Source organism: Oncorhynchus keta, chromosome 3 (genome assembly GCF_023373465.1).
Source record: "Oncorhynchus keta strain PuntledgeMale-10-30-2019 chromosome 3, Oket_V2, whole genome shotgun sequence".
In the NCBI taxonomy this organism is placed as follows: domain Eukaryota; kingdom Metazoa; phylum Chordata; class Actinopteri; order Salmoniformes; family Salmonidae; genus Oncorhynchus; species Oncorhynchus keta.
Window position 1 is genome coordinate 23,310,706 of NC_068423.1, and position 22,559 is coordinate 23,333,264.

The following is a 22,559-nucleotide window of genomic DNA, read 5'->3' on the forward strand; positions in this document are numbered from 1 at the left end:
GATATACAGGGTAATGTCGATAATTTCATAACGAGGACATCAATCATTTTGTAAGTGGGTGATGGGGATTTCAGATCAAAGGTGGGGGGACAAAAAGCATAACTTGCCTCCACTATGGTTCAGTTCAGGTGCCTACCGGGGTTGTGCTCAATTCAGAATTTTGGAATTTAATTCCATTCAACTCATGAGTTGAAAATCAAATTGAATTGGATGTAGAATTTGAGTTTGAGTGACAGGAAGTTGAATTTAATAAAAATAAATTCCAGTCACAGAATCTGTCAAGTCACACTTCCAGATAGATAATAATATATACCCTTTCTCTGGAAACAATGCTCATATACTCTTATAACCTTAGTGCTTAGAATAGCCAATTACATTTCAACCAACCATTTCATTTGTTTGGCCTCTTTGTGAAAGCTTCAGGGTCAACTTGAGGGTTAAACAAATATTGAACAAAATTGAAGTGATTCATGAAATGTAATAACTTAGATAACAGGGTTAGTTTTTCCCTGATCATTCATTTTAAGGGTTAGTCCTGAAAATCAATTGTTTCTAAAATATTCATGTACAAGATCTTTATGTACAAGATGTATATTTGTAGACTACACCTAATATAGAATAGTAGAAGCATTTGAATTTCATTGAATTTCACTGAATTCAATTCTATTTTCTTTTTTTCAAATTTGAATTGCAAATCTGTATCCTGTTTACTACTTCAATACAACTAATTGAATAGGAATTTAGGAGGTCTTCTCAATTCGGTTCTGAATTTAGGAGGTCTTCTCAATTCAGTTCTGAATTTAGGAGGTCTTCTCAATTCGGTTCTGAATTTAGGAGGTCTTCTCAATTCAGTTCTGAATTTAGGAGGTCTTCTCAATTCGGTTCTGAATTTAGGAGGTCTTCTCAATTCGGTTCTGAATTTAGGAGGTCTTCTCAATTCAGTTCTGAATTTAGGAGGTCTTCTCAATTCAGTTCTGAATTTAGGAGGTCTTCTCAATTCGGTTCTGAATTTAGGAGGTCTTCTCAATTCAGTTCTGAATTTAGGAGGTCTCTCAATTAGGAGGTCTTCTCAATTCGGTTCTGAATTTAGGAGGTCTTCTCAATTCGGTTCTGAATTTAGGAGGTCTTCTCAATTCGGTTCTGAATTTAGGAGGTCTTCTCAATTCGGTTCTGAATTTAGGAGGTCTTCTCAATTCGGTTCTGAATTTAGGAGGTCTTCTCAATTCGGTTCTGAATTTAGGAGGTCTTCTCAATTCGGTTCTGAATTTAGGAGGTCTTCTCAATTCAGTTCTGAATTTAGGAGGTCTTCTCAATTCAGTTCTGAATTTAGCACAACTCTGGTGCCTACATACACTATAGAAGTATCCGTCATTTATATATGTACACTCAGTTGACAAAACGTTAAGAATACCTTTCTAATTTTGAGTTGCATCAACATCTGCAACCTTGTCTATGTTTTACCTTGAAGGACAACGTTTACCCTCCAGTGGTATAAGTGCAGGACTATAGCAGAGAGAAAGACAGAGTCACCCTTACATACCTTTCAAATAATCATTCAACTTTCAGAAAGGAGTAGACAAAGGTGTTTTACAAATTTTATAACCTTGTTAATTGAAAACAAATCAGCTGAATACTACCACGACAGATAGCAGGACCAACCAACTGCAAATGGGAATTGCAGATGCTCTGCTCAAGTCACAGCTGCAGTCTTTTCCCCTTGGATGAGGATTGGCTGGAAGGTGGGGTGTAGGTGTGGGTACATGTGGACACCTGAGCCAATCCACCGCAATGGATTTTGGAGTGACATTATCTTGGTCCAGTCCTCCTATCTGCTTGACCCAATAGAGGTTGTCCTTAAAGAAGTAAGCATCTCCTAGAAGGTAACATAATCAAACAATTGGTTTAAAATGCTGTGAAACACAGGTGGGCTGTTTAATGATTGTGTATGACATTGCAAGCTAAGATGCAGACTTAGATCATATATTTGGTTGGACTTTAAGCAGAGTTGAGGTCTAGAAAGTATTTTGCTCACTAGTTTCAACCAACTGAATAATAACTAACTATAGTTTTAGAGCTCAACGGCGGTTACATGTGATCAAGGTGTCCAAAGCAGAGACTTTCCCTGACGCGTCACATGGCTCAGAAAATCAACTGGCCCTAGCTATGTAGAACAACACTGAACTATCGCGTTCTCTACATTAACACTGCAGCCCACCTTCATCTCATCAAGGCTCAAGTCTTTTTCAAGGCCTCACCTTCTCCCCAGCTGATGATGTCATCGGGGTCCGTTGGCACCCCTCTCCAGAGAGCTGCGTCTTTGGGGTAGCCCCCCTCTGGCCTCCTCCCCTCCTCCTTTCGGCCCTCGTCGAACTTCCAGAACTCACCCATGCTGAATAGATAGGTCTTCCCGTTGTGGGCCCACACGAAGGCAGCCTCCACTCTTTGCACTTTACCGCCGTCTTTTGTCCTCATCCCCCACTCTGCCAGAGGCCTGGGGTAGCCGGGGCGGGCCACATTGTCTTTGAACACCCAGTACTGAGCTCCTGCACAGGAAAATATAGGAGGAGGAAATCACCTTTGTTTTACATCACAACAACAATGAAATTCATAAGGATATTAGCCACTGTAGCATAGTTCTTATGTTTTCAATTCTAACTAGGGGCATGTTCATTAGGCACCAAACAGAAGAAAACTGACTGAAACAGGGAGGGAAGGGAGTACCTCCAATAAGAAATGCTTATTTTAATTTTCCTTTGCAAAATGTTTCCATTGCGTCCCATAATGAACATGACACAAGGCTACAACAGTGCTGTTGTCTTTCCCACCGATGAAGAAGATGATGATGCCATCGCTCTTCCTCTCGTAAACGGCATCGATCTTGTTGGTTTCAGGGGGGAGCCCCATCCAGAAGTTTCTAATCAGGGCTGGGTTGAGGGAGACAAGATTACCTGTCCTCTGCATCCTCCAGAAATGTGGACCTGACACAAACAACATAATAATTAAAGAGGCTGTGTGGAAAATGAGATGCTAATTGTTAACGTCAAATTTGGGCTTGAGTGTTGCCTGTATGGTTCATATACAGGTCGTTCTTGAATTGCTGTGGCATTTGGGCAAGGCAACAACAACAAAAATGACTTCCAGATGCTGTATTTTATTTAAATGTATTTGGGTACATTTTGCCATTCTAAATCAACTAATTTGACAGCTTAATGACTTACAATATTGTTTAACCATCATGATAACATTGTGCCACCAGACAGAGTAGTAACAGCAATGAGGGTCACACCAATGACACATTTTTGGTAATTCAGGATTTTCTTAAAGCTTACATCTATGGTCATTAATAACCCCTTTAAATGCATTTACTAAAGTGATTTGGTTAATCATTTCGATCACAATAAAAAGCAAGTCTTGCAGGCCCTAGTTTTGTCTTATCTTATTATTGTCCAGCTGTGTGGTTGAGTGCAGCAAGGAAATACCTACCAAAATAGAGCAGTATGTCTTGTTCTTCATTGTAATCGGAGGGCTGATATAAATACTATTGATGCCAGTCACTCTTAAGAGTTGAGGAGAGACTGACTGCATCACTTCTTCTTTTAATAAGAAACATTAATGTGTTGGAAATCCCAGATTGTTTGCATAGTAAACTTACACACAGCTCTGACACACACACTTACCCCACCAGACCCTTTTTCCCCCCAACCCTTTTACAGTCCCCAAATCCAGAACAAATTCAAGGAAGCGTACAGTATTATATAGAGCCGATGTTGCATGGAACTCCGTTCCCTCTCATATTGCTCAAATGAACAGCAAATCTGGTTTCAAAACAGATAAAGTGACACCTCATGGCACTTCTTCTCTTCCCTATTTGAACTAAATAGTTTGTGTGTATGTATTGATATGTGTATGTATTGATATGTGTATGTATTGATATGTGTATGTATTGATATGTGTATGTATTGATATGTGTATGTATTGATATGTGTATGTATTGATATGTGTATGTATTGATATGTGTATGTATTGATATGCAGGCTATGTGCGCTTTTTGTCATTATTTTACATTCATGTAGTTCTGTCCTTGAACTGTTGTCTATTAATGTTCGGTATTATTTCACATTTCATGTTTTGTGTTGAACCCCAGGAAGAGTAGCTGCTGCTTTTGCAACAGCTAATGAGGATCCAAATAAAATACCAAAATACCAGAGGTATGGAAAGAAATGAAGCAAATCCACCTTGACTGACACAAAGACAAGGTGCCCATCCAGCTCCCCTGTTCCTTATGACCTTTTGGGCATCAGTGATGATAAGAAATCATCTTCATCAGATTAGGTAGCGCGTCTGTTGCTCTGTCTCGTCACCTATCAATGTGTCAAATGATGCTTCAGGTAGACTAAACCTTTATGGTGGCAAATGCACAACATACACATATTGAATATTTCAGCAAATTGTGCTTTATGTGGTAATTTAGATCATCATATCACTGACAGCTCAAACAAACACTTTCCATACTTATTCTCAGATATTGAGACTGAAGTAAGTTTTTCAGATGTTCTCAAACCTAAAAAGTTGTCTAATGTTGAGATGAGTCCATGTTTAGCTGTACCTATTGTGTAGACTCACACAGTTGCATGCACGGTTTGACTTACTGATTCTGTGGCTTTTAGATTAACGTTATCCTAATTTACACACACAAAGCACAATACATAGCTAAATATCCGAGGTCTCTCTAAATCCTATGTCTCTCTAAATGCATTAGCTAGCTAGCTCGCTAGCTAGTTATTTCATTTAACTAGCTAGCTCACTTGCTGACTTTAGTCTAATGTTGTTAGCCAGCCCAGATAACCTCCATCGATAGCTAGCTAGCTAGCCATCACCACACATAGGGACATGCTAGCCACAATGGCTATCATCATCAGGTGATAGTTAACCATTTAGCTAACAGGCTAACTTAGCTGCAAGCAGAGTTGTATTTGCAATAAGTATTTTAATTACTTAATTTAATTACAAACTTTGTTATGCACATGCACTGTATGAGCCTTAAACCTGTACATTTCCACTGTCTGTTTCTCTCATGTAAGAAGAAGCCAGTGTTTTTCCTTGTTTCTGAGTAACTTAGTCAGGCGGCCAAAGACAAAGGGCCATTTGAGAGTCACCAGTTTTTGGTCCCTCCTGTTCTTTTTATATCTTTCAAGGGCATAGCTGTGTGGAGATATGAAGAGAACAGAGGCTAGTTTGAGTAGAAGTGGCACTATCAGTTGTTTGTACACTATGTTCACATCATGATCTCACACACCTGCTAAACTGCCACGTAGACAAAGGTTATAAAAGCTGAGAGCCAACTCTTGTTCGTTGGGCTCTTAACTCTGCACTGTTGAGTGGATTGATCACTGCTCCAGATTTGCAAATCTCATAATAAAGTTTGAAGAATCTACAGTCTCTCTTCCTTTCGAATTTGAATTTCCACGCCATTTTGAAATTGGAATTACACTGGGATAAACTACACTCCAACGTATTTTGTATATTGTATTTTCAAAATACTGTAATTTTTATTTTCAAAATACAAAATACTTTTCCAGACCATTTTTTTAAAGCATTCAAATTTTGTGACCCACCCTTTCACCTGTACATTAATATCAGAAGTGTGAAGCACTATGGTGTGATAAGAGCATCTGGGAAATCAACTAAATATACATGTATATTGTTGAGGGAAAATGTAATTGATCCGATTGTGATATGTTGTTGTATCACCTAGAAAAACTATCAATGTACTAATTGTAAGTCGCTCTTGATAAGAGCATCAGCTAAATAAGTACAATGTTAATGTAATGAAAAAATTAACAATTGCAAAGCACCCTGAGTATTATTGAAATGAGCTCTGCCTCGAAACAAGGCCAATAATAATACCCAGTGTGCTTTGTAGTTGATTTTGGTTTGTTCATTTTCACATACACATGTACTTTTTGGTCATTTTGCAGACACTCTTATCCACTCTTTTTAAAGTAGATAAACAACAACATATCACAGTCACAACAAGAAAAATGTTTCTGTAACTGTTACTGAGAATGCTGTTGTTGTTGCTGTTACTTGCTACTTGCAAAAACATTTTATAATTTCAAATACAAAGTCTCCATTGGTTTCACACATGTCACTTTGATAAAAACGTTTCCTCTTTTTCATGATACATCTTGAACGAAACTTAAGTTATTTTAGCCTTTTTGAAAACCTTCCCGACCATCATCACTCATATTGTATGCATAGCTTGGTTTGATTCGCCTGTACTGGTGCGACGTGTGACATTTGATTTGATTGGTCACTGACTTGAGCAGTTTTTTTCTGGCTCCGAGAGGGATCTACTATTATGGATAACATACAAAATTGCATTCTGTAATGGATGGTTTTAAAAAGGTAGCGAAGTACTTCATTCAAAACGTGCTTAAGTGAAAGTTAAATTACAGACTTAGAAAGATAATCTAAAAAGTACAAGCACTCAAAAAATATCTCAATTACAGTAACGAGAGTATTTGCAATTCGTTACCTCCACCCCTGGTAACTATTTTTTCATTTTAAAGTGTTTATCATGGATGTAAAGGTGAGAGATGCAAATGCCACCGCAAGAATGTCCCATACACATAAGCTATAACATTTATCAATGTTTTAAATCATGAAACCACACCATCCTTAGTTGTTAGGCTAGTTATCATGGCTGTGGGTATGTGTGCCCCTTTTTAGTTCAAGTAAGTCATTTCTGGGCAGTATTTCTGTCACTGTAGGGGATCCCATTTTAGCTGAAGAGCACTTCTGTTTAAAAACTCTTTACTGTTAAGAAAAACCCTCCCCTGTGAAGATTTATTTTGTGACGACGGTAACTCTGCAGACAAAATAGGCCGTTCGACAAAGCATTTATGTTTGTGTAATTGTGTAAACACATTGTCACGGCTGTTGTATTTCTCTTACCCTTAAAAAAGAAGACCTCTCCTCTGATATTTGCCACGGCATCAAAGCCGCCCTCACAGCGACTTTGGGTAGAGCGGTCCGAACTGGTCATGGAAGAAAGACAGAGAAGGAAGGGTAAGACACTGGACTTCAGTGGCAACCTGACACTCAATACTGTGAGTGATTTGAGTGATTGATTAAGGACACAGTTACTGTATACTCTGAGTATACAAAACATGAAGAACAGCTGCTCTTTCCATGACATTGACTGACCAGGTGAATCCAGGTGAAGGCTAAGATCCCTTATTGATGCCACTTGTTAAATCCACTTCTATCAGAGTTGATGAAGGGGAGGAGACAGGCTATTAACAAATATTTTTAAGCTTTGAGACAAATGAGACATGGATTGTGTATGTGCTCCATTCAGAGGGTGAATGGGCAAGACAAAAGATTTAAGTGCCTTTGAACGGGGTTTGGTAGTAGGTGTCAGGTGCACCGGTTTGTGTCAAGAACTGCAACGCTGCTGGGTTTTTCACGCTCAACAGTTCTCCGTGTGTATCAGGACTGGACTACCACACAAAGGACATCCAGCCAATACAACTGTGGGAAGCATTGTAATCAACATGGGTCAGCATCCCTGTGGACTGCCCTGTGGACTGCCACCTTGTAGAGTCCATGCCCCAATGAACTGAAGCTGTTCTGAAGGCAAGGGGGGGGGTGCAACTCAATATTACAAATGTGTTGTGTCATAATGTCAACATCAGCTACACTTATGGAATATCTAATAACGATTTTCTTATCAGGTTAAATCTCAGCAGCTACAGTATCATTTATGTATCTCGCTAGGTAACATTTTGAATTTATGATGCACGTGAAAAAAGATGGACAAAAATGTTTGATGCCTGTCCTTCGTGTCCGTCACACATCTGCGTCTGAGAACCATGGAGAAACAATTCGCTTAATCCTGTTTGGACAGATAAGAAATATTGTACCCATTTCACACTACTCAGTCAAACCGAGCTGAGCCAAGCCAAGCTGTACTGGGATGGCCTGGTTAACATAGTTGCTGGAAACGTGCTGGAAAGGACAATGTGAAAAGAAACCATTCCGGCCAGAATAGTATGGTTCCAGTCTGGTCTATAGTGTGAATCAGGCATAGACATGTTTTCACTCACTGTTTTGTTGGCCTTGGAGGTGGAGGACTGGGCAGGCGAGGGTGACTGGGAGTTGAACCACTGCCACCAGGGTGCACTGTAGGCTTGCTCTCCTTCCTCCCTGGGGAGAGAGAAAGGGTGAATCGTACTCTCTCCTCGCCTCCTTCTCAAAACGCATTGGCGGAAAAGGTCAAAAGGGAGGAACCTTGGATCTTCTCCAACGCGTTATGACTTAACCCTTTACACTCATATCAAATCAAATGTTATTTGTCACATGCGCCGAATACAACAGCTGTAGACGTTACAGTGAAATGCTTACTTACAAGCCTTTAACCAACAATGCTTTAAGTAGTTAAGAAAAAAGTAAAACATTGAAAATAAAAGTAACAAATAATTAAACAGCAGCAGTAAAATAACAAGCAGGACTATGTACAGGGGGGTACCGGTACAGAGTCAATGTGGAGGCTGTGTACAGGGGGTACCGGTACAGAGTTAATGTGGAGGCTGTATACAGGGGGTACCGGTACAGAGTCAATGTGGAGGCTGTATACAGGGGGTACCGGTACAGAGTCAATGTGGAGGCTGTATACAGGGGGTACCGGTACAGAGTCAATGTGGAGGCTATATACAGGGGGTACCGGTACAGAGTCAATGTGGAGGCTGTGTACAGGGGTACCGGTACAGAGTCAATGTGGAGGCTATATACAGGGGGTACCGGTACAGAGTCAATGTGGAGGCTATATACAGGGGGTACCGGTACAGAGTCAATGTGGAGGCTGTATACAGGGGTACCGGTACAGAGTCAATGTTGAGGCTGTATACAGGGGGTACCGGTACAGAGTCAATGTGGAGGCTATATAGGGGGTACCGGTACAGAGTCAATGCGGAGGCTATATACAGGGGGTACCGGTACAGAGTCAATGTGGAGGCTATATACAGGGGGTACCGGTACAGAGTCAATGTGGAGGCTATATACAGGGGGTACCGGTACAGAGTCAATGTGGAGGCTATATACAGGGGGGTCGGTACAGTGTCAATGTGGAGGCTATATACAGGGGGTCAGTACAGAGTCAATGTGGAGGCTATATACAGGGGGTACCAGTACAGAGTCAATGTGGAGGCTATATACAGGGGGTACTGGTACAGAGTCAATGTGCGGGGGCACCGGTTAGTTGAGGTAACTGAGGTAATATGTACATGTAGGTAGAGTTAAAGTGACCGAGAGTAGCAGCAGCTTAAAAGACGGGTCTGGGTAGCCCTGTGATTAGCTGTCCAGGAGTCTTATGGCTTGGGGGTAGAATCTGTTAAGAAGCCTTTTGGACCTAGACTTGGCGCTTCTGTACCGCTTGCCGTGCAGTAGCCGAGAGAACAGTCTATGACTAGGGTGGCTGGAGTCTTTGACAATTTGCAGGGCCTTCCTCTGACACCACCTGGTATAGAGGTCCTGGAAGCTTGGCCCAGTGATGTACTGGGCTATACACACTGGCCTCTGTTTGGGCCTTGTGTTTGGTGGCTGTGCAGTTGCCATACCATTCAGTGATGCAAGCAGTCAGTATGCTCTCGATGATGCAGCTGTAAAACCTTTTGAGGATCTGAGGACCCATGCCAAATCTCTTCAGTCTCCTGAGGGGGAAAAGGCTTTGTCGTGCCCTCTTCACGACTGTCTTGGTGTGTTTGGACCATGATAGTTTGTTGGTGATGTGGACACCAAGGAACTTGAAGCTCTCAACCTGTTCCACTGCAGCCCCATTGTTGAGAATGGGGGCATGCTCGGTCCTCCTTTTCCTGCAGTCCACAATCATCTCCTTTGTCTTGATCACATTGAGGGAGAGGTTGTTGTCCTGGCACCACACCATCAGGTCTCTGCCCTCCTCCCTATAGGCTGTCTCATTGTTGTCGATGATCAGGCCTACCACTGTTGTGTCATCGGCAAACTTGATGATGGTGTCATGAGGGAACAGGGAGTACAGGAGTACTCTGACCTGGCACCCTTGAGGGGCTCCCATTTTGAAGATCAGCGTGGTGGTTGTGTTGTTACCTACCCTCACCACCTGGGGGAGGCCAGTCGGGATGTCCAGGATCCATTTTCAGAGGGAGGTGTAGTCCCAGGGTCCTTAGCTTAGTGATGAGCTTTGAGGACACTATAGTGTTGAACGCTGAGCTGTAGTCAGTGAATAGCATTCTCACATAGGTGTTCCTTCTGTCCAGGTGTGAAAGGGCAGTGTGGAGTACAATAGAGATTGCATCATCTATGGATCTGTTGGGCTGGTATGCAAATGGGAGTGGGTCTAGGAATTCTGGGATAATGGTGTTGATTTGAGCCAACCTTTCAAAGAACTTCAGGGCTACAGACGTGAGTGCTATGGGTCAGTAGTCATTTAGGCAGGTTACCTTGGTGTTCTTAGGTACAGGGACTATTGAGGTCTGCTTGAAACATGTTGGTATAACAGAGTCAGTCAGGGACAGGTTGAAAATGTCAGTGAAGACACACCCATATATGGGTTGAAAATGGCAGATTTGGACACAGGCTAAATTGGAACGCAGTGGGTGTACAGTGACATGATCTATATGACTCTGGCTCAAACGCTCCAAATATGCACTTCACATTTTCATATCATAAAACTCATGTCAAATTAAATAACATTTTATTTGTCACATGCGCCAAATACCACCTTACCGTGAAATGCTTACTTACAGTCAGGTGTTGCTTGTATGACATCAAAGCGGTCTTTCTTATAATACTCAACGTCTCATCTTTCAAACTGCATAGAGTCGTCTTAATTTACAGCATTTCCCTCAGTGTCAACGTTTACGATCACTATGTTTGATGTAGATAAGATGGCATCATACTTTGGATTTTTCTGAACATAATGAGCCTATGTTTTGTCTATTTTGAAGAACATTTGTTGCGGCACACACACCTGAATGCACTCAGGACTCCTTTCTATGTGCACCAAAATTAGGATCTGTTTCCCTGAATTGCATTGTGAAATCCTAACACTGTAATATCGTATTTTATAACTGCAGCGAGTTCGTAAACAACAACAGTAGCGTAAGGGCAGGAAATAACCCCACCACTGTTAAGCCAGAAAGAGGAAGGAAAAGGGTTGAGGAAAGAGGGAGGTTTGGGTTATGCAAATAGAGGTGGCGTAAAAGACAAGGACAGATGTGGCACCAAGGGGAAAAACTAAGTGACATGACTGACCAAGAAACCTACATTGAATTTCCCATTTAGTTATGGTTAGCTTATGTTGGTTTATGGTGTTGTAGTTTTTGTTACATATAGAGACAGATATGACACTATTGAGCAAAGATACGTATACATTAGACCACAAACAGAAAGCGGACAGGAAACCAAAGATTAACCAGACATAAGTGTAATGGCCGAAGCCATACGTGCTTTACTGTGCATAAGGGCTTAGGGCAAAGAGGAGGAGGTGACCCTTAAATACATGATCTATTATGGAAGGAGCAGGACATCATTATAAAGATTAGATAGAGAGGCTAAAGGACATAAGTGCTTAGATTAAAGGCCATAAGTGCTTAGGGTAAAATAGATATACATTAATTTTAGGACATGAGAGGGTCCTGCCACCTTTGTAATCTAATCAAGAGCGGATACAGGCGTTATTAGGCATGAACATGGAAGAAGCCTGGAATGAAAGATAATGGTGACCGATGACTTGAGGGAAGTAACTCCATTAACATATGGAATGGACTCATATACTGTGTGTGTATAAAGACAGAGCCAGTGCTCTGGGAAGGTGTGTGTTCCGCGGACCATCTAGGCTTCTGATATGTTTGTATTAGAGGCCTATATTGAATTCACAAGTTCTTGTAAGTGTTACATTTTGTTACGATTCTCCACGACAATGGTTAGTGTTAAGGTTCTGGGGTTAGGGTTAGAATTAGAGTTGGGGTGGGTTTAGGGTTAGTGTTATGGGTTGGTGTGGCCTGGGTGGTCTAGCGGTTTGTGCCGCTGCATACTCCACACACGTTGGTCGGATTCCGGCGTGGGTTTTGAATCCAGCCCACTGCCTTTGTGACACATTTTCTGTCTATCTTTCCCACAACTCTCAACATAATATAGAATCCTTAAAGAATCTATTTTAAAAAAAACAGTCCATCAAATAAGACACCCTACCGTAGAGCTCTTGAATGGCCATCCTGTCATCCAGAGGGAGGTTGTAGGAGGAGATGTCTTTCACAGCTCCCTGGTAGTAGGGCCTCATAATGGAGGGATCCGAGGAGGAGTGGGACAGACCCAGGGCGTGGCCAAACTCATGCACCGCCACTGTGAAGAGGTCTGTGCTACTGCTGTCCCCTGAGAAACCAGCAGGTGCTGTGTTAATCAGTCGGTCAATAGCATCTCTCTCTCTGTCTGTATTTATTGTGGTAATTGAAGATCCATCCTTCCACCCACCCATCCATGCATCCATGCATCCATCCATCCATCCATCCATCTGACTATCTTTAAATACCTCCATAGCTCCAGTACTCATCGTCATCGAAATGCGTGTCCCCGGCGACGTCATCCCTCCCCGGGAAGAAGGCGTGGGCAAGGGTGCCCCCTCTACCGTCGAAAGGGTACCCGTCGTCATGGAGTGAGCGGGTAAAAGACACTCGGATGTCCCCTCCGGGCCCCATATCTTCTCTGTCGCTCCCAGAGAGCTGTCGGAAGCTGAGGGGGGCCACGTCACTCCAGGCCTTGAAGGCCAGTGTCAGGATCGCCTCCACCGTGTCCGGGCGGAAAACAGAGGTCGAACGGGAGGGGTTTGGGTAACTGTGGACACTGGATACAGGAAGGACATCAGTAGTACAAACAAATAAATAAAACACACTATTATACTACTTACCAGGTATGGCACAGTACCTGGTGCAAAGGAACCAATGACACCCATTTGACACTCCAGGCAGGCTAAATCAAATGCTCAAAGCATTTGAAAGATGACAAATACTATTTGAACCCAGGTCTGCGCAGTACTACACCATACAGAAGAATACTCAAATGTGTGAAACTGTTTGTCCCAACGACAAATTTTGCACACCTCCATGTCAGGTCGGTCCTATCCCAGCGAAGGCCTGACAGGGCGTATCTCTTCCTCCTCCTCCTCTTCCTTTTCAACATGTCCTCTGATCCCACAATGTCAGGGAGAGAGCATCTAGGCGTCTGCATGAGATTGAGAGTGTCTTTATCTGAAAATACAGAGGCAAGACAATCACACATGACACCCGGTGACTTAAAGCATCCAGGTATAATGCATTATAATACTGTTATAATGCATTATAATACTGTTATAATGCATTATAATACTGTTATAATGCATTATAATACTGTTATAATGCATTATAATACTGTTATAATGCATTATAATACTGTTATAATGCATTGTAAGACTCATCATGACCATGTATGACCCATTTATAATGTTTTATAAGCATCTTATAATGATCCAAACAGTCAATTTGAGACGGTGGAACACTTTATGCGTAGAGACACAACATATATGAGTCTTGTTATAAGACATTGTAGAATATCATGCATGCTTACCCCTGCTTAAAAATAGTTAAAGTTTTACCAATGGTTTCAAGCATCTTAATGTTAATTGAAAAACCCTTTTTTGTATCTTCAAGGCCCCTCACAGAATATCACCAGTGTTTGTGTGCACACAAGTTGCAATGAAAGACTTGGTTAAAGGGTCAAGTGACAAAGCTTTACTGTAAGTTGACAGTGGGTTACCCAGTCTGCCCGTTTCCTCGAGCCCTCCGAATCTCTGCATCTCGCGGATCGCCTGCTCGAACCCATCCTTCGTCTGCAGCTTGCTCGTGCGAGGGTCAGGAGGAGGGAGGTACCCATACCGGCTCAACCAATCCTAACAGAGAGCAGAGGAGGAGAGCAGACTTTGATGTCAGTTGTTGTGATACTAAGGAGCATCACAGCTGATGAAAGCCACCCCCTGCACACGGCGCTCCAGGGACAAACCACCTCAGGGACTTTTCCTTCTACACCCTTTTAACCAGAGACATTCCCGGTATCACTTAAAACAGACAATATGGCCTGAGACAATATCTCAATCATAAACTGCACTTTGAGGACTTTTATATTTGATGTATTTTGATGTATTTTTTTAGTTCCTGTCTTAAATTCCTGTCATTTCATGTTTTTAAATGTGACTAATAAAAACCCTTGAACCTTTGTCAAGGTCATGTGGTATGTGTTCATCCCCCAGATGTTTGAGCACCACACAATTACCATCAACATAGTGTTTCTCTCTTCATGGTCTTGCTGTAATGCAGTGAATCCTGAGTGAAACCAGACTGTGAATCCCTGATCACTGAAGCTGATCACGCTCAGGATAGCCAACAAGCTAGCTGATCGCTCACAGGATAGCCAACTAGCTAGCCGATCGCGCTCAGGATAGCCAACTAGCTTGCAAAAGCCATGACAGGGAGACATAATGGAGTGGTAACGCGCGTGCAAGCAGTTGCTCCTGACCCCACTTGGGTACACTGCAGCATCCACTGAGAGGCACTTGCTGCCAAGGGAATGCCTGACAGCTTGAAAGACATTTTGGACACTACAGTGAACATGGTTAACTTTGCTAAAGCAAGGCCCCTGAACTCTCTTGTATTTTCTGCACTTTGCAATGATATGGGCAGCGACCATGTAATGCTGTAATGCTTTTACAACATACAGAAGGGCTCTGGTTATCAAGGGGCAAAGTATTGACACGTTTTTTTAAATTGAGAGACGAGCTTAAAGTTTTCTTCACTGACCATAATCTAAACTTGTCTGACCGCTTGCATGATGACAAGTTTCTCACACGACTGGCCTATCTGGGTGATGTTTTTTCTCGCCTGAATAGTCTGAATCTGGAATTACAGGGACTCTCTGCAACTATATTCAATGTGCAGGACAAATTTGATCTCCTCTTTGTCTGGATTAACAAGGACAACACACAGGTCTTTCCATCATTGTATGATTGACAATGTCGAATGTGATATAGCGAAGCACCTGAGTCAGTTGGGTGCACAATTACGCAGGTACTTTCCCGAAATGGATGACACAAACAACTGGATTCGTTATCCCTTTCATGCCCTGCCTCCAGTCCACTTACCGATATCTGAACAAGAGAGCCTCATCGAAATTGCAACAAGAGGTTCTGTGAAAATTGAATTTAATCAGAAGCCACTGCTAGTTTTCTGGATTGGGCTGCATTCAGAGTTTCCTGCCTTGGCAAATCGTGCTGTTAAGACACTGATGCCCTTTGCAACCACGTACCTATGTGAGAGTGGACTCTAGGCTCTCACTAGCATGAAAACTAAATACAGGCACAGACTGTTTGTAGAAAATGATTTAAGACTGAGACTCTCTCCAATACAACCCAACATTGCAGAGTTATGTGCATCCTTTCAAGTACAATTTTCGATTAACCAATAAGGTTTTATATGTAAGATGGTTAAACAAAGAGCAAAATTATTGATTATTATTATATTATTATTTGTGCCTTGGTCCTATCAGACCTCTTTGTCACTTCCCACAAACAGGGGTTGTGACAAAAAAATCACACTCATTCTTATGTTTAATAAATGTATTGTATAGTGTGTGTGTGGCAGGCTTACAATGATGGCAGAAAACAGCATTTGAGAGTGCGCTGACCCCGTTGCTAGAGGACGCAGCTGGAGGTTGAATGTTTGAAGGGGTACAGGACTATAACAAATTTGGGAACCACTGCTCTAATCTATGTGCACTAACTCGCTGGAGCAGTGCGAGTTAATGCAGAGGCCTACTGTGTATTGTAGCGATTCTTGGTAAGTGCACTACAGCACTGAGGGAGTTAAATCTCAGGACTGTTCATCAGTCATATGAAATTTTGATTTGTCAACTGTCAAAAGAGGGAGTGCCCCATAGTGGTTTACCACACATTGTTCCTAAAGTCAATAACGTTTAACGGTTGGTTCCATTTTAGATTTAAAACACCATGGGTGGTATTAATATATGTTTATTTCCCCCCCCAAAAAATGTAAGCTAAACATTTTCTAAATATCGTTGTGGCTACGTCTGAAATTCCAAACAATGATTTACATACGTAGGCTATAAGCGAAACAAAAAAAAAGTCTATAAACAAAAATATACGAATGTCTTCGATGGAGCACATTTATTTTATACGTAAAGTAAAGCGGTTTTGACAAGGTAAACAATGAAGACAACATAGAACAACTCACCAGTCCTCTGGCATACTGGTCAGGCATCGGTGTGGGCGAGGGATGTCCCGTTGAGATGAACAAGCTCACGGTAACAGTCATCCATATCAGTCCATACACAGTGCCAAACATTTCCCCGTGAATATCAACCCTGCATCACACATTTACCATTAGAAATCTGTCCAAACATTTCCAAACTCAGCACAGGATGGGCATCCTATAGAAACTTAAAACAACCTTTTCACTTTACTGTTATGTTGCTTCTGATGATATTCTTGTGAATCGCTGTACTATACTGTTTTTTTTATCTCCTGCTGTGTTAGTTTCTTCTAAGGACTAGGCAGGGCAAAAAGGAATTGATCAATGTGGTTAGTGGTTCTCCACCCTGACTTCCTTTGTGTCATTGCACACACACACACAATAAAACTGCCAAAAACATCTACGTTTGTTCAAAGTATTTCATACCACATTCTGTAGAAAGTCAGTTAAACATGCTTAAAGAATGTATTTGCATGAGATAAAGTTACAATATGATCAGTCATTTTGGTTTTGGTATCATAATCATTAAGAACTAGATACTGTGTATCTAGACATCAGACAGAAATGCCAATGTTTTAGGATGTTTTAAAGATCTTGTATCTGTATCATCACAATCTGACAAAATCATGTGCCTTTGTCCATTGTTTTGAAGTGTAGCACTTGCATGTCTATTGCTGCTCAACAGGATTCGGAGGTGAGAGATTGTATCAAAAGCGAAAGAAGCAATAAATCACATTTGCCTTTTCCGCATTGTGAAACATTGCTACTTACACCATTGTGATGTTGTCAATCATACAATGGGAGAATGTTGTATCCCATAAGTAAATGCTGCATGGATGATAATAGCTAGAAATGAGCAATTAACTATCTCCAGTTCAACCTGAGAAGACGTTCACCATAAGGAAATACACTGTATTAGAATAACATCTATCACAGGTTCTCGAGGCCCATTTAGGGAAACAGTCTGAGACTGATATAACAAACAAGAAAAGTTGATTAAATAATTCAGGCGTAGGTTTGCTTGTTTAAAAATGGATTTACAATGAAACACACCGATACGATTACACAAATGTCTTTTCAGTTCTTAGTGACTTTCTGTATGGCTCTATCGCTCCCTATAGTAGGTCTACCCAGTGTTTCACATAGACAAGTTCACAAACCCCATCAAAATACAACTACACAAATGTCTTTTCAGTTCTTAGTGACTTTCTGTATGGCTCTATCACTCCCTATAGTAGGCCTACCCAGTGTTTCACATAGACAAGTTCACAAACCCCATCAAAACCCACAAAAACATCAATGCAGAAAGAATAGAAAGGACGTTTTTTCACAGCATTACAAATAAACAGTACATATTCATTGAAATAGACACAATATGAAAAACATCACCTTAAGGGAGTGCATGTTCAATAAACCGCTTGAACCTAAAAGCTAGCAAAGCCCCTCCAAACACATGAAAACAACTGAACACCAAAAGGGCATTATTGCAATTGTAACGGTTGTCGTCGGGAGAAAGAGAGGACCAAGGTGCAGCGTGGTAAGTATTCATTGTAATTTAATAAAGAATGAATGAATACTGAAACAAAAAACGACAAACGAACAGTCCTGACCGGTGCAACAAAACACAGAACAGAAAATAAACACCCACAAAACACAGGTGGAAAAAGACTACTTAAGTATGATTCTCAATCAGAGACAACTAATGACACCTGCCTCTGATTCAGAACCATACCAGGCAGAACACAGAAACCAACATAGAAAAACAAACATAGACTGCCCACCCCAAATCACGCCCTGACCATACTAAAACAAAGACAAAACAAAGGAATTAAGGTCAGAACGTGACAGCAATGGCATAAATTTATATACCTCTGTAATAATAATTATAATCTTGAATACTGGTAAACGAAATTAAACAGTGATGCCAATAAACTAACATACTTTCTACACATTTGACCTGTTTTTGTGAGGAGTTCAGATCACAGACGGGCAATAATATTCAAAAAGTACACAGATCCTCACGCCCGCTCCCGGCGATCAAAAAGGTAGGGGTGGTATATACAGAAGATAACCCTATTTGGTAAAAGACCAAGTCTATATTATGGGAAGAACAGCTCAAATAATTGAAGAGAAATGACAGTCCATCATTACTTTAAGACATGAAGATCAGTCAATCCGTAAAATTTCAAGACCTTTTAAAGTGCAGTTGCAAAACCATCAAGCGCTATGATGAAACTGTCTCTCATGAGGACATCCACAGGAAGGAAGACCCAGAGTTACCTCTGTTGCAGAGGATAAGTTCATTAGAGTTACCAGCCAAAGAAATTGCAGCCCAAATAAATGCTTCACAGAGTTCAAGTAACCGACACATCTCAACATCAACTGTTCAGAGGAGACTGCGTCAATCAGGCCTTTATGGTTGAATTGCCGCAAAGAAACCACTACTAAAGGACACCAATAAGAAAAAGAGACTTGCTTGGGCCAAGAAACACGAGCAATGGACATTAGACCGGTGGAAATCTGTCCTTTGGTCTGAAGAGTACAAATGAGCGACTTTTGGTTCAAACCACCGTGTCTTTGTGAGACGCAGAGTAGGTGAACGGATGATCTCTGCATCTCAGTTGACATGACACAAGATGTCTCTTCACAGTCCCCAAGTCCAGAACAGACAGTTTAGTCACTTCAACTTGTTACATTTCCACATAATTTATTACATGGTTTAGTTGAGGTATAGGGTTTAGTGAATGATTTGTCCCAAATACAATACTTTTAGTTTTAGAAATATTTAGAACTAACTTATTCCTTGCCACCCACTCTGAAACTAATTGCAGCTCTTTGTTAAATGTTGAAGTCATTTCAGTCGCTGTAGTAACTGACATGTATAGTGTTGAGTCATCTGCATACCTAGTCACACTGGCTTTGCCCTCTGTGTTCTGTTAGACAGGAAATTCTTTATCCACAATCAAGCAGGGGTGTAAAGCCATAACGTTTTTCCAACAGCAGACTAAGATCGATAACATCAAAAGCCGCACTGAAGACTAACAAAACAGCCCCCACAATAATTGTATCATCAATTTCTCTCAGCCAATCATCATTCATTTTTGTAATTACTGTGCTTGTTGAATGTCCTTCCCTATAAGTGTGATAAAAGTTTGTTGTCAATTTCTTTACTCTAAAATAGCATTGTATCTGGTCAAACACATTTTTTCCCAAAAGTTTACTAAGGGTTGGTGACAGGCTGATCGGTTGGCTATTTGAGCCAGTAAAGGGGGCTTTCCTATTCTTAGGTGGCAGAAAACTCTCCAGGTTTTTTTGCTTCCCTCCTCCAAATTTGTTAAATCTTGCCAATCAAAAAAAATCATTAAAGCAGTTGGCAATATAAGTTGGTTTTGTGATGAGCCATCTCATTCAATGAATGATGGAGCTGAGTTTGCATTTTTTACCAAAATGTAATTTAAAACTTCTCTAGGGTAGGGGGCAGCATTCCGAATTTTGGATGAAAAGCATGCCCAAATTAAACAGCCTGCTACTCGGGCCCAGAAGATATGATATGCATGGTAGCTTTGGATAGAAAACACTCTAAAGTTTCCAAAACTGTTAAAATCGTGTCTGTGAGTATAACAGAACTGATTTGGCAGGTCGAAAACCTGAGAAAAATCCATTCAGGAAGTAGTTTTTGTTTTTGTTTGTAGTTTTCTATTCAATGCCATTAGAGTATCCATTGACTTAGGACTCAATTGCAGTTCCTATGCCTTCCACTAGATGTCAACAGTCTGTAGAAATTGTTTCAGGCTTGTATTCTGATAAATGAGGGAGTAAGACCAGTCTGAATGAGTGGACCCTGATGTGTCACAGAGCTTTTTCATGCGCAATCCCGAGAGAGTGCATTTCTTGTTTAAGAACAAATTCTTATTTACAATGACGGCCTAGGAACAGTGTGTTAAAATCAAATCAAATCAAATGTATTTATAAAGCCCTTCTTACATCAGCTGATATCTCAAAGTGCTGTACAGAAACCCAGCCTAAAACCCCAAACAGCAAGCAATGCAGGTGTAGAAGCACGGTGGCTAGGAAAAACTCCCTTGAAAGGCCAAAACCTAGGAAGAAACCTAGAGAGGAACCAGGCTATGAGGGGTGGCCAGTACTCTTCTGGCTGTGCCGGGTGAGATTATAACAGAACATGGCCAAGATGTTCAAATGTTCATAGCTGACCAGCATGGTCAGGGGTCAGGAGACACTGTGGCCCCATCCGAAGACTGCCTTGTTCAGGGGAAGAACGACAGACATTTACCTTGTCAGCTCGGGAATTCGATCTAGCAACCTTACAGATACAGGCCCAAAGCTCTGACCACTAGGCTACCTGCTGCCCCGTAAGTAAACTATAAAGATGTGGGGATGAAAATAAAGGATTTGAACTGTAAAGGTTGTAGTGTGTGTGGGTGAAAGAGTCATAAAATGGTAGTCCTGCATTAAACGAACTCAGTGAAGCCCAGTTTTATGTATTTTTGTTTGTTTACTATGTATGTTGAGGAAAACATATCAGCAAACAAAGGTGTTAGTGTCCAACTTTATTACCATAACTACATTGGGGCAAAAAAGTATTTAGTCAGCCACAAATTGTGCAACTTCTCCCACTTAAAAAGATGAGAGAGGCCTGTAATTTTCATCATAGATACACTTCAACTATGACAGACAAAATGAGGGAAAGAAATCCAGAAAATAACATTGTAGGAGTTTTAATGAATTTATTTGCAAATTATGGTGGAAAATAAGGGGCCAAATGATCTATGAACCTACCAGGTACAACCCCAAATCCGTAAACACGGGCACCCTCTAGATATTTTTTTATTTGATTTATTTCACCTTTATTTAATAACCAGGTAGGCAAGTTGAGAACAAGTTCTCATTTACAATTGTGACCTGGCGACCATATCATCCTAATTAACTCGCCCTCCAAATACACCTTTGCTGTTTTCAACCAAGATCTCAGCAATCACTGCCTGATTGCCTGCATCCGTAATGGGTCTGTGGTCAAATGACCACCCCTCATCACTGTCAAATGCTCCATAAAACACTTCTGCAAGCAGGCCTTTCTAATCGGCCTGGCCAGGGTATCCTGGAATGACATTGACCTCATCCCGTCAGTAGAGGATACCTGGTTATTCTTTAAAAGTGCCTTCCTCACCATCTTAAATAAGCATGCTCCGTTCAATTTTTTTTTTAACCAGGAATATATATAGCCCTTGGATCACTCCAGACCTGTCTGCCCTTGACCAGCAAAAAAACATCCTGTGGCATTCTGCATTAGCATCGAATAGCCCCTGTGATATGCAACTTTTCAGGGAAGATAGCAACCAATATACACAAGCAGTTAGGAAAGCTAAGGTTAGCTTTTTCAAACAGAAATTTGCATCCTGTAGTACAAACTCAAAAAAGTTCAGGGACACTGTAAAGTCCATGGAGAATAAGAACACCTCCTCCCAGCTGCCACTGTGCTGAGGATAGGAACCACTGTCACTACCGATAAATCCTCAATAATTGAGAATTTCAATAAGCATTTTTCTACGGCTGGCCATGGTTTCCACCTGGCTACCCCTACCCCGGTCAACAGCCCTGCGCTCCCCACAGCAACTCGCTCAAACCTCCCCCACTTCTCCTTCACCCAAATCCAGATAGCTGATGTTCTGAAAGAGCTGCAAAATCTGGACCCATACAAATCAGCCGGGCTAGACAATCTGGACCCTTTCTTTCTAAAATTATCTGCTGAAATTGTTGCAACCTCTATTACTAGCCTGTTCAACATCCCTTTCGTATCGTCTGAGATTACCATAGATTGGAAAGCGGATGCGGCCATCCCCCTCTTTAAAGGGGGAGACACTCCAGACCCAAACTGCTACAGACCTATATCTATTCTACCCTGTCTTTCTAAGGTCTTTGAAAGCCAAGTTAACAAACAGATTACAGACCATTTCGAATCTCACCGTACCTTCTCCGCTATGCAATCTGGTTTCAGAGCTGGTCATGGGTGCACCTCAGCCACGCTCAAGGTCCTAAATGATATCATATCCGCCATCGATAAGAGACATTACTGTGCAGCCATATTCATTGACCTGGCTTACGACTCTGTCAATCACAACAGTCTTATTGGCATGCTCAAAAGCCTTGGTTCATCAAATGATTGCCTCGGTTGGTTGACCATCTACTTCTCCGATAGAGTTCAGTATG

At 41.4% G+C, this 22,559-nt stretch overlaps 1 protein-coding gene across 2 annotated transcripts; it reads right to left on the bottom strand.

The window, feature by feature from the left end:
* Window positions 1–1,582: 1,582 nt before the first annotated feature.
* On the bottom strand, window positions 1,583–16,695 carry mmp25b (matrix metallopeptidase 25b). 2 transcript variants are annotated; one of them, XM_035752920.2, is made up of 11 exons: window positions 16,533–16,695; window positions 16,317–16,446; window positions 13,831–13,963; window positions 13,139–13,286; window positions 12,572–12,882; window positions 12,235–12,414; window positions 8,112–8,211; window positions 6,958–7,040; window positions 2,826–2,978; window positions 2,256–2,543; window positions 1,583–1,873 (listed from the first exon to the last, which is right to left on the bottom strand). In XM_035752920.2, exons 2-11 carry the CDS (start codon window positions 16,425–16,427, stop codon window positions 1,623–1,625), a joined length of 1,758 nt encoding a protein of 585 aa, XP_035608813.1. In that variant the 5' UTR covers window positions 16,428–16,446; window positions 16,533–16,695; the 3' UTR covers window positions 1,583–1,622. The 2 variants fall into 2 exon arrangements, with proteins under 2 accessions (XP_035608813.1, XP_035608824.1); XM_035752931.2 differs by having other exon boundaries at window positions 16,317–16,651.
* Window positions 16,696–22,559: the final 5,864 nt, after the last annotated feature.